The 13278-nt window shown below is 46.1% G+C and overlaps 1 protein-coding gene across 1 annotated transcript in view; it reads right to left on the reverse strand.

Annotated features, from left to right (window-relative positions):
* Positions 1–3019: 3019 nt before the first annotated feature.
* CFDP1 (craniofacial development protein 1) overlaps positions 3020–13278 on the reverse strand; it is a 127772-nt gene continuing 117513 nt past the window's right edge. Inside the window, exon 7 of the mRNA XM_046681668.1 lies at positions 3020–3320. Within this exon, the coding sequence (XP_046537624.1) occupies positions 3230–3320 (91 nt within the window). The 3' untranslated portion in view covers positions 3020–3229. The remainder of the gene's footprint in view (positions 3321–13278) is intronic.

The following is a 13278-nucleotide window of genomic DNA, read 5'->3' on the forward strand; positions in this document are numbered from 1 at the left end:
TGGAGCTCAGGCAGGAGCACAGACGACCAAGAGGAAGGCCCAAGGGTGGTCCATGCCTGCCTCAGGCGCCCACATGGAGGCCCACACCTCACCCTCTCCAGATTTCACCACTTGCTGAATCATGCAGGTCTGCTCCTTAGTGGCTGTGTCATTTCCTTCATATTTTCTCCTACACCTTAGTCCTCTGCCTGGGTCCCTGACTGGCAGCCAAGGCACATTTCATTCTGCAGCCACAGTGCTCAGCCCACTGTGGATGGTCAGGAAGGGCTAAGAAGACACACATATCCTGGGGTCTGGTTTACACCTACGAGAAACAATCACACATTTGGAGACCAACTGCGCACGTCCAAGGACCTGTCTTGCTGGCAAATTCCACCATCCCTTGGAATTGATCCACAACACTATGAAGTGAATATAGGCATCAGAGGAGGTGCTTCAAAGTCTGAGAGATGAGGGGGCCAGCCCGGTGGTGCAGCAGTTAAGTTCGCACGCTCCACTTCAGCGGCCTGGGATTTGCAAGTTCGGATCCTGGGTGTGGACCTACGCACCACTTATCAAGCCATGCTGTGGCAGGCGTCTCACATATAAAGTAGAGGAAGATGGGCACGGATGTTAGCTCAGGGCTAATCTTCCTCAAAACAACAACAACAAAAAAGTCTGGGAGATGAGATGACATAGAATCTGTACAGATTAGTTTCCAAGTTGTCAAATAAGCACAGGATCTTAGGAGGTGGAGAGCAGGGCTTCTGAAGGCTGCCCATTCTGTCCTGGAATGGCTGGAACACCTCAAAGTCCTTATAAACAGCTCAATTCTGCCTCTCTGGGACAATTGAAAAAAATGATTATCAAAAACTCAAATCTATATAAAAGTAGAGGGAATACTGTAAAGAACATGATGTATTCCTCACCCAGCTTCAACAGTTACCAATACACGGCCCATCTTGTTTCATCTCTAACCCCACCCACTCCTCTGGGACAACTGTCAAGACCAAATGGAGAAAAGCCTATGGATTTATTACAAAGAACTGAGTGTGCTGGGTACCCTGGTTGGCTGACCTATCACCTGCTCCTAATTCCTGCCCTGCAACCCCCCGCCCCAGCCAGCTTCCATGACAGAGGCTTTTCCAGCCTCCCCTACTGCTGGGGGTGGTCAGATGATTCAGCCATGGCCAATGAGACAGAAATGAAAGCCTGCTTTGAAACTGCTTCTAAAAGTCTCATTGTAAAATGATACACGTATGTGCATACATACACACACATGCACATTAGCCAGAGGAAGCTGCTTCATCAGTTAAGGTGAACTTAGTTCAATATGAGTGGCTTTTAAGGAGGTTACATGTAGATCGAGAGGGAGGCAGGTGAAGTCAAGGCAAAGGAAATAATTTTAAATGTGAAAGTCTGGGAACACTAAAGTAAGGATCTACAAAGCTGGGAGGAAGGGCATCTGTAACAAGAATGGTGCAAACAGCTATGAATTCTTGACAAGTTGCCAGATTCTGTCAGAAGAAGGGGCTGGGCTAGAGGAGCTTTTCAAAAGACTCACGAACGCGTAAAAAGTCATCTAGTGGAGATCAGATGCGTGCAGCAAACCTGTCAGGAAAAGACTCACCAAACCAAGAGGGCGAAGAAAGGAGCCGACCTTTCTGCAGAGCTGTAGCATTAACCTAATACAGAGTACAGAGGGAGAAGCCTGGATCATGAGTAAAACAGGCAGGGCCAAGGCCCTGCTGTGGCCATCACTGACATACTTGACTCCTCTCTCTATGCCTTCGGAGCAAAGCGAGACTAGCTAACCCACCTGTGTGAAGAACCCCAGCATCCCACAAGGCAGCCATCCACAAGGCCGTCAACAAGGGACGACACACCCGAGGATACACATGGCACGACTTGCATCTCGGTCTCAGCTGGTGGCTCCTGTAGGTCTGGATGTCCCGCCCTAATCAAAATGCTGGATAGTCTTAGGTTAAAGGACTTTCCTGTTATTCCTGTGTCCCCGTGTAGGCCCAGAACTGAGGCCTGTTCTGACGCTGGCCTGAATGCACTAGTACCAGTTCTAGAATCCTTTATCATCATGGATGTGGACAATGTGTTCGAATGTAGGTTGTAGACTACCTTCCCGAGCAATAAAGTTCGTAACCCCATAACCATGTAGGGTCGAATATTAAAGGACTGGATGGGGAGGCCTGTGCTTATAGCCCTCAGGTGTGTCATTAGCTCATCTCAACCCTTACAAGGTACTGGTGTTCCTCATGCCTTTACAGACCAGAAAATGGAGGCTCAGAAAGCTGAGCTGTGGTCAAGGTCACATAGCTGATAGACGTCCAGGCAGGAACTGGATCCCAGTCTTTGGAACCTTAACCTTCCTCTCAAACTATCCATGTTACTTAGGACACACACACACGTGAGCACACTCACAACCCTACCTTCCCTCAAACCTGTCCATGTGACTCAGGACACACACACGCACACACACACACGGAGCAGGTTGTGGGGTTTACAGCTCTATTACTATGAAGTTTGGAATTTAAATTTTCCTACAGAGTATAAAAAAGAAAGAGCCCTTCACAGTCTCTTTTGACAAACCAAAAGCTAAAGAATTATTGAGGTGAGAGCACATCTGAAGTTGACTTTAGGAAGAGGAAAAAGACTGAAGGGAAAAAAATCTCTAATTCAGCAATAATATATCCTTATTTTCAGCTTTACTCTATACCAGTAAATAGGAATCCCATTCAGGATGGAGAAGGAGATCAGAAGAGAAGCACGAGCGGAACTGAGAACAAAACTGCCCAGGACCTGGGGTTCCGCAGCGCTGGTGAGCCTCCTTCCCTCGGTCTCCACAGCAAGGCTGACTCAGAGAGAGCCCCACGGCGCCAGAAACGCACACCCAGGCCGGGCAGCCCTCCTCCCCTAGGCCAGCTCAGACAGGTCTGGGGCATACTGCCTTGCCCTAGAGGACTTCGCAGCAAAATAAGGGAAGGTGAGTGTGCCATCATCTTCGCCAGCCTCTCAAAAGACCAACTTGTACTTAGTTATTTATTTTAAAGGACAAACTTTTAAAAGTAAAATGAATGAAACCACGTGAGATCAAGATACAAAGACACAGATTCAAAGTACAAAAAAAGACCTTGCTGGGAAACAGTCAGTGAGAAATACCGGAAACATTTCACAGATGCACAAAAAGCTCACATTGTAAACCGGATTAAGCTGCTACTGATTTTCCCCCATAACATTAGGGTTTCATTTTGCTCAGCCTGAGATCCCGCTCAATTTCAAACTGCCTGTGATCCACTCGGTCTAGAAAAGCTTTCCGTTCAATGTACCTAGAAGAAAACGAAAAAAGATGTTTGTCAGCAGAATCCAGCCAGAGAAATGCCTCCTCTGCACTATCCCAGCGCACCCCCTCCCTCCGGTGTGAATGGGGCCACTTGGCCAGCGCGATCATGGGGTTACAGCAAATGCAAACAGATGACAACAGTTGGTGCCCAGACTGACCACCCACGACTCTTTCAGTAACATCCAAACCACTCATGTTGGATCTAAACAAGGATGTTTCTGGTTCAGATGTATAAGAAAAGAAAATGAAAAGGAGAAAGCAACAACTTATCAAAGGGAAAGCACATCAGAGCCTTGGTGGCAGGAGAATGTTCCAATTTTGTAACAAGGTCTTAAGGAAAGAATGCAGGCTTAGTCAAGCCCAGGTTTGGAGCCGTTACTCATTAGCTGGGCCACGCTGGTCAAGGACTGAATAGCCCTGAGCCTCAATTTTTCTCAACAGCAAAACAGTGATGCCATATTTCCTGGCCTTAGTAGTGTGCTGAGTTTGTAGGGGAGAGAAAGCTATGCATGCTGCATGTATATGTCAAAATGTTAAAAAAAAAATGCATCTGAAAATGGAAGAAACAGGGTAGTAAAAACCACCCTCTTGGACTGCAGTGAAGGGGCAGAGAGCTGAGCTACATAAAGAGCTCGCTTCAAAAGCGATTTAACTGCCTTCAGCTACTACCTTTCCCCCCACCTTTCTCTCCTCTTCTTGGCTCCTCCAGGTCGCTTCTGTGAGCTTGACAGAAGAGGCCTTTCCCTCAATTCCTCTAAGGGGTGGGATTAAGCGTCTGCTGCCTACAGTCCACATCAAAGGTCAGTGCTCTGGCTCCCAAACCTGGGGCCAGGTCCAGGCTTCCCTTGGTCCTCCCAGGCAGGATGGGAAGGCAGCACAGGGCTGAAACGGGCAGGCTGGCGGCTTAATGAGACACAGCTGCATTTTAATGCACCTTCTTGCCATAAAGTGTGCCGAGATTTGCCTGGGGGGAGGGGATCTCTGCTGCTCATTAATCTATTGAGAGAGCAAAATTGCCATTGAAAATGGGAGACTTAATTGAATCTCTGCACTAATTTTCCTTTTGTTGCACTGTGGAAAATGTGCACCTGTCATTACAAGGTCATTACGTTTATGGTGAGAACATTCCCAGGTTCAGGAACCTGTGCTGCTTTGCTGAGCTCAGGGCTTCGCTTTCCCTTCCGGAGCACTCTGTGAAATGCAGTCCAGCCTCTCTGCTTTCCAGCCAAGCCTGCAGCCACTAACCCTATGCCTTACTACAGAGGGGGTGGCGACTCTGAGTTCGAATCTTGACTCTGTCACTTGCTGGCTGTGTGACTCTGGGTAAGCCATGTAACCTGCCAACTCTGTTTCCTAATCTGCCAGAAAGAAAAAAAAGGATAATCATCCCTTTTTTGAAGGGCTGTTGTGAGGACTAAATGAAATAGTGTATATATAATGCCTAGCACAGGGCAGGTGTGCAACAAAATGGCAGCTAATGTTGTCACCATCATTTTGGGAAGCCAGCTTCTGCCAGGGTCCTGAGGACAATGACCCAAGAGGAGCAGTCAGCTCTTTTTTTTTAAAGATTGGCACCTGGGCTAACAACTGTTGCCAATCTTCCTTTTTTTTTTAAGGATTGGCACCTGGGCTAACAACGGTTGCCAATCTGTTTTTTTTTTTCTGCTTTATCTCCCCAAACCCCCCCTGTACACGGTTGTATATCTTAGTTGCATGTCCTTCTAGTTGTGGGATGTGGGATGCTGCCTCAACGTGGCCTGACGAGCGGTGCCACGTTCGCGCCCAGGATCCGAACCCTGGGCCGCCACAGCGGAGTGCGCGAACTTAACCACTCGGCCACGGAACCGGCCCCTCAGCTCTCTTGATGAGTGTTCTCAGTGACTAACAACCACTACCTGGTCTGGGATCAGAGATTAAGCTGCTGTGTCAAAACTACCAAGAGGCCAGAATGGCTGGGAGCACAAGAGCAGAGCCTGCTCGCCTGATATAAGCCCTCGGGGTCAGGTTGTCAGATTTAGCAAGTGAAATGGAGGATGCCCAGTTACATTTGAATTTCAGATTCCCTGGCCGACAGGAAGCCACAGACACCATGGACCCCTTCTGATAAAGAGAGAAAACAGGAGACTGGTGGGGAAATAGACACACCACAGAACAAACTCGCATTCCACCTAACACTGAGGGACCCATGATTCTCCAGAGGGGGCTGTTAACCCAAATTGACTGATGGGCTTCGTTACACTCCAACCATCATCCCTCCCCACCCCAGTCAACTGGTCCTGGCTGCAGACTGTGATGGGGATCAATGTTTTGACAGCAGTGTGCTTTACCTGCCCCTTGAAGCTCCAGCAGAAAAAAAGGGGTGAACTGTGGCTCGAGAAGAATTTCAGGCATGTTTCAAGAGAGCCACTACCAGATACTACCTATCTGAGAGAGCGGGCCAGGGGAAGGAAGAGAAGTATGCAGCTTTGAGCACTTGTGGTCTTTCTTCTTGACTTTCCTTTAAAGAGGAGGAAGTCATACTTAATTTAGGATGCTCAGTGAGCATGAAGAATGGTCTTGCAGGTTCCTGGAAGCTGTTCTGGGTCCAGCTGACCTTGGGACTATCAAGAGTGAAGCCAGGCTGGGTGCTCAGCAGGCAGAGTTCAGGTTTAGAAAAGGCCTCAGGCAGCAAAGAGGGGCACATGTGCAGAATGCAACTGAATTCCCAAGGGCAAGCCGGACAAAAGCCATCAAGGCAGGTTTGGCGACTTCATGCCCCTATTCACAGCCAGCTGCAGCTGCTGATAGGATGCTTGTGATGGCTTTGGTTTACTGCCAAGAACTGAGCAGGAACAAAACTTCTATTGGACGTGGACTCCCCTACCACCCAGAGATAGAGAAGGTGTTGAGGATGAGAGTGGCTCTGACGTTTACTATTTGTGTGACTTTGGGCAAGATACTTAATTTTCTGTGCCTTATTTTTCTTCTCTGTAAAACAGGAATAAAAATTACAATATCTCTGACAATACAATGAAACTGTGAGAAGTGCTTTGTAAACAGTAAAACCAAAAATAGCTGTGAGCATCGCGGGGTTCTTGCTTCCCATTTCTAACTTGACTGTATCACTGCAAAGCCTCAGAACTTGGGACAGCTGGAGCAGGGACCAAGAGACCAAATGCTCCAGAAAGAGGAAGGGCTCGTGGGGAAGGCCACCTCCTCCAAAGTGGCCCAAGTGGATGGCCTATTTAAACCGAGCCTCAGGAAGTTCTCAGGTGCGGTAAGTGGGTTACAGTCCCAGCACAGAACCACCAGCTGACAAGTGCAGTGATGCTTTTCTGGCCTGGGCCCAGCACTCCTGGGGACCCAGCTTGATGCAGCCCAGTCCCCTGGGAAGCCGGGCTTGGGGTTGAGGGTGTCATCCCTTTCCCCTACTATTGCCTTACGTGGCCCATTTAAGAGGCAGCAGCTCTTCTCTTGTTTAATAAAATATGCTAACAGCATCAAATCCTAAGGGATTTTCTAGCTTTTCCTTTCAGAACCAGGTTAGACACAACCGACTCTGACATCTTTTTGATCTTTCAATGCAAATTTTACTTTTCTGCTACCAACTTTCTTGAGATCCAGGCCAATGGGGAGAGAGGGAAAAATGGAAGACAACAAGGGTAGAAAATGCTTCTAGGGGCTACATCAGTACCTACTTCTGGGAACCCATGCTGCAAATGAAAGAATGGCTATCTCTCCTCCCAAGAAGTCAGAGGTCTTTGAAAGTAGGAGGGCCCAGGGGAGTGCTGACCTGCAAGAGCTCTGTTATATGGTCATCTGTCCAGGAGAGGCCTCCTGCCCACTGGCCAGGAAAAGAAAGCACAGGGAGTGGCAGGGAAATCTGAAGCAGGGACATGAAGAGGATGTTTTACGGCTGTTAGTTTGCTCCACGCAGAGCCAACGTTCAGTTCCCCAAGCAAGCATTCAGCGCAGCACAGACATGAGAAGGAAAGCAGGTAAACTTCAATTCCCAGCACCAGAAAGCAATGGGCAATGCAGGCACTTGGAGACTAGAGCAAAGCTCTGTGATGGACGTCATATGTACTTTTTTTTTGAGAAAGATTAGCCCTGAGCTAACTACTGCCAATCCTCCTCTTTTTGCTGAGGAAGACTGGCCTTGAGCTAACATCCGTGCCCATCTTCCTCTACTTTGTATGTGGGACGCCTACCACAGCGTGGCGTGCCCAGTGGTGCCATGCCCGCACCTGGGATACGAACCGGCGAACCTCGGGCTGCCGAGAAGCGGAACGTGCGCACTTAACTGCTGTGCCACCGGGCCGGTCCCAGATATGTACTTTTTTGCCCTGAGAAATGCAACTGAAAGAAGCAATCTCCCCAGTATTGCACAAGCCCATGGCACCCCACCCTCGTGGAAGAGGATGTCACTCGCAAACCTCCCAAGGGCTAGAGTGAAAGTGTGGTGATTTTAATTAAGTTTCTTCTCCACTGCTTTCCTCCCATTTCACCTCAAGGTTGTGCTGGTTCTGAAAGAGTGACTTGGTCACGGAGATAGATTCCTTGGAGAAAAAAATTATTTTCTCTGGTCTCTCCTTCATGCCCCGCCAAATTACAAACACACCTGGCTTCCAATCACCCTGCTCCATGACCTTCAATTTGACTGCCAGCAGCAGCAAAGACCAAGCCCGTATTTCTCTCATTTTCTGTACATTGACCCTTTCCTCCTAAGCCTGCTGATCTCTGCCTCAGCAGTGCTGGAGAGACACACTGCTGATGGTGAACACTGCCGGGGAACCTGTGTGATTGGGCTGGAGGGAAGCAACGCTAAATGCCTGAGTGCAGACTGCTGACACCAACCCTGAAAAGCTGGACCATGCTGGCCTGGGCCCTGGGAGTCTGGGACTCAGAGAAAGAGCAGCGATTCTTTGCTGTGCAGACAACTGTCTTTGTTACAGGCATTTTGCGTATGCTTTCTTTTTTGTTTTTGGTGAGGAAGATTGGCCCAGAGCTAACATCTGTTGGCAATCTTCTTTGTTTTTTCTCCCCAAAGCCCCAGTACATAGTTGTATATCCTAGTTGTAAGTCATTCTAGTTCTTCTATGTGGGACGCTGCCACAGCATGGCTTGATGAGCAGTGTGTAGGTCCATGCCCAGGATCCGAACTGGTGAACCTTGGGCCACCAAAGTGGAGTAAGTGGACTTAACCACTTGACCACGGGGCTAGTCCCAGGAACAGGCATTTAAACCAACTTCATTGACTGAAAATGATGCATGGTGGAGACATCATTCTGATGTATTGCACCCTTCTTTTCTAGGTGGTTGATTCTAATCCTACTAGGGCCCCAAGCAAAACCATGGTCATCTGATCAGTACTGGGATGGGCACTTGGACAGTGCTCCAGGGGCAGGTGTTCTTCAGGTGCTGGTGATGCAGTGTGAACCAGACCCTGCCCCTGGGGGCTTACTAAACATCAAATAAGACACTACAACACCCGTCAGTTGATACTAAGTGTGAGGGAGACAATCAAACAGGGTAGTGGGATTGAGGGTTCCTGGGGGAGGGCGGGGGCCATCCCAGAGAGTGGCAACAAGCTGAGCCCTGAGTGACAAATAAGAGCCTATCGCGGAGGAGGATCCCGAGGAGCACTAGAGGCCAGGCTGCCTTGTGCGGGGAGAAGAGGAAAAGAGGTGGGCAGGGCACAGCACGGGCAGGACCTGGAATGCCAGGGTAAGGAGCTGAACGTGGATTGTAAGTGCAACTGGAGGGCTTTCGGCAGGGAAGAGAGGGAAAATGATGTGTATTTTTAAAAACTTATTTTCACTGCTATGTGGAGAATGGAGAAAACGGTAGAGATATTGAAGCAGGGAGCAAAGCAGATGTCTGTGGCATGTACCGGAGTGGTGGCAGTGGGGCAGACACCAAGATGGACAAACTGAATGTTATACTACAGAATTGTCTATTGGACTTTCAGAACATGAGCGGAAAGAGTGGAAATCAAGGATGACTCCTAGGTTTTTCTTTTAACAGTTGGATGGATTATGATGGTGCCATTTTCTGAGAAGTCTGAGGAAGGAAGGAGTCCATTTATGCAAAGAAAGTGAGCATCTGGTTTTGGATGTTAAGTTTGATGTGTGTCGGACATATAAATGGAGATGTCAACTAAACAGATTGTATGGGAGTCTGGAGCTCAGTGGAACAGTCAGGCAGGGGACAGCTTTTTTGGGAGTCATCAGCAGAAAATGGTATCTTAGGGGCCGGCCTGGTGGCGCAGTGGTTAAGTGCAGACGTTCCACTTTGGCAGCCCAGGGTTTGCCAGTTTGGATCCCGGGTGCAGACATGGCACAAACTGTTTGGCAAGCCATGCTATGGTAGGCGTCCCACATATAAAGTAGAGGAAGATGGGCACAGATGTTAGCTCAGGGCCAGTCTTCCTCAGCAAAAAGAGGAGGATTGGCAGCAGATATTAGATCAGGGCTAATCTTCCTCAAAAAAAAAAAAAAAGAAAAGAAAAGAAAAAAAGAAAATGGTATCTTAGCATGGAATGTGAGGAGAGACAGCCCTGGGACTTCCCAAGTTTAAAAGCCCAGAGAAAGAAGAGACCAGCTGGGGAGACTGGAAGGAGATGCTCCCAAGCTGTACCTGCTTGGGAAAGTATTCCTGAAGGGTTGGCAGAAATACACCAGGAAGAGATTTAAAGGAATAAAAGCACCTAGCTTTCCAGTAAAACTCTAGACTTGGCAGGGTCAGTAATGGCAGACAGAAGAAAGAAGAGCAAGCAAAGGACCTGGGGGAAGAGGGAGGAGATTCCTACTTATAAACATGCTAGACATTTCCCCTACTTACTTAATTCCCACAGTAAACCTGAGAGGTATACTGAAGAATTTCTGCTTTATAGATGATGAAACTGGGGCTAAAGCACATGGCAGGTTTGTCGTAGAGCCAGGATATGAATTCAGTTTATTGTAAAATATAACGCACACACACACACGGATGCACAAACACGCACACACAGAGCAAAGTGTTTAAAATGGGCAAGGCAATGAATCATTATGAAGCAAGCGCTCATGTGGCTATCACCAGGTCGAGAAGCAGAATGCTGGCAGCCTTGAGGAGGCCTCTGCATACCTCTTACCCCAACACACACCCAGCCAAGTGTGTTTAACTCGCCCACATTTCCCTGCTTCCCTTTCAAGTTTCTGTTTCCTTGGCATTGCAGTCTAGTTGTGCCTGATTTTGAACTTGACGTAAACAGACTTATACTGTGTATTCTTTTGTGACTTGCTCCTTTCACAAAATGACCTAATGGACACATTGGTTTTGCCTATTTTTGACCTTCATATAAATGGAATCATACTGGGTGAACTTCTCTTTGTTACTATGTTATTGAAATTTATCCACAATCATTCCCATTGCTAAAGAGCATCCAAGTGTGTGAACATACCCCAGTTTGTCTCTTATACTATTGATAGACATTTGAGTTGTTTCCAGTTTTGGGATATTATGAAAAGCACCATTATTTAAATTCTCACACGTCTTTTGGGGGAACATATAACTGAACTTCTGTTGGGAATATAGCTAGGAGTAGAACTGCTGAGTCACAGGGAATGACTACACTGAGCTTCAGTAGCTAACGCCAAACCGTACATTCGAATCTGAATTGTTCTATCTCCCAGAGAAAGTGAATGTTTTTTATCATTATGAGAAGACCGCTCTCTTTATTTCCGGTAATGTTTTTGCCTTAAAGTTTATTTTGTCTTATATTAATATGGCTACATCAGCTTTATTTTGGTTAGTGTTTGCATGGTTTATCTTTTCTCCCATCTTTTTATTTTCAGCATTTCTGCATCCCATTGTTTTAGCTAAGTCTCTTTTAAACAGCAAATAATTGTTTTTTATTTTTTAATTCAACGTGCCAATCTCTTGTCTTTCAACTGGAGCATTGAGTTTATTGCCGTTTAATGGAAGTTCTGATAAATTTAGTTTTAAGCCTACCGCATGGGGCTGGCCCCGTGGCGGCGTGGTTAAGTTTGGGTGCTCCACTTCAGTGGCCTAGGGTTTCACCGGTTCAGATCCTGGGCACAGACATGGGGCACTGCTCATCAGGCCATGCTGAGGCTGCGTCCCACATAGCACAACCAGAGGCACTCACAGCTAGAATATACAACTGTGCGCCGGGGGGATTTGAGGAGAAGAAGAAGGAAAAAAAAAAAGAAGATTGGCATCTGAGCTAACATCTGTTGCCAATCTTAAAAAAACAAAAACAACCAACCAACCAAACTCTATCACCTTATTTTGTACTTATTATTTGTCCTGGCTGGTTTCTTTAATTCTCCTTTTGTGTCTTCTTTTGCTTAGTTAAAAAAAAAAAATCATTCTATTGTCTCCTTCCATTACTTTGGAAATTAAATACTCTGTTTCTACTCTAGAAATTTCAATATGCACCCTTAGTCGACACCTTCCCCGTCCTTCTAGACAATACAAGATCTTTGGAAAACTAAACTCCATTTATCCTCGCTGCCCAACTTTTACGTATTTGTTGCTAGCTATTTTAATACTATCTTGCTTTAACAACTTACAAGACATTAATGTATTGTTTTATATAGTCAATGCTCATTTAAGTTTACCACATATATGCCTCTTTGCTCTTCAGTGATTCTTAGACCTTCCATCTGGAATCACTTTTCTTTTGCTAGAGTATATCCTTCATCCTTTAGGTGAAGACCTGCTGGGGGCAACTCTCTCAGCTTTTTTTTTTTTTTTTTTTTTTGCTGAGAAAGATTGGCCCTGAGTGACCATCTGTGCCAATCTTCCTCTATTTTCTATATGGGTTGCTGCCACAGCAGGGCTGCCACTGAGTGGTGTAGGTCCCCGCTCAGGAACTGAACCTGGGCTGCCACGGCGGAGTGTGCCGAACTTAACCACTAGGCCATGAGGCTGGCCCTCTCAGCTTTTACTATTCTGAAAATGTCCCTATTTGCCCTCATTCTTGAAGGAGATACACACAGACACACACACACACTCATTTATCTATATCTACACACACACGTAAAGCAGAAGTCTAGGTAGATAGTTGTTTATTTCAGCACTTTGAATAGATCATTCCAGTGTCTTCCGGTTTGCACTGTTGCCGATGAGAGGCCATCTGTCAGTGTAATTGCCCCTCCTTTCTTTTTTCTGGCTGCTCTTAAGATTTTTTCTCTTTGTCTTTGGTTTCTGCAGTTTCATGCTGACATGTCTAAGTGTGGATTTCTATTTCATCTATCTTGGATTCTTTGGGTTTTAAAAAATCTACAAGGAGGTTTTTTTTTGTCTTTTCCCATTCTGTTCTCCAGGCTGCTTAACTTCTTTTCCATTATTTTGTCTTTTTGTCGCTCTGAACCATCTTCTGGAGAATTGCTTCTGACTATTTTCCAGTTCATGGATTCTTTCAGTTGCCTAAGTACTGTTAAGTCTATCCATTTAGTTTTTAATTATGGTTATTGTACTTTTCATTTCTAGAAATTCTGTTTGGATCTTTTTCAAATCTCCTAGGCCATAGTTTCCCCTTCCTCAAAATATTTTCAGGTTTGTTGTTTACTTCTGTAAACACAGTAGGCATAATTGTTTTAAAATCTGTATCTGCTATTTTCATTGTCTAAATTCTTTGCAGATCTGAGCCTGCACCTGCTGTTTCTCAAGGTGCCTTGTTTCCTTATGTGAATATTTTAAGATGGCAAATTCATCTTTAAAAAATTGGACAATAATCATCCCATACTGACGAATATAGCTTTGAATTCTATCAAATATTTAGAAGGGGAAAGACATGATAGCACTTACTGAACTGGAATTACTATCAAAACACAAAAAGCATCATATAACCTTTTAAACTCAATCCAATCTTATTTTAATCAGGACTGCGTAACAGGAATATTAATCACCATTCTTGACCTAAATTCTTATATATGAGATCAATTTAAATACGGTGC

This window comes from Equus quagga, chromosome 13 (assembly GCF_021613505.1).
Source record: "Equus quagga isolate Etosha38 chromosome 13, UCLA_HA_Equagga_1.0, whole genome shotgun sequence".
NCBI classification, from domain to species: Eukaryota; Metazoa; Chordata; class Mammalia; order Perissodactyla; family Equidae; genus Equus; species Equus quagga.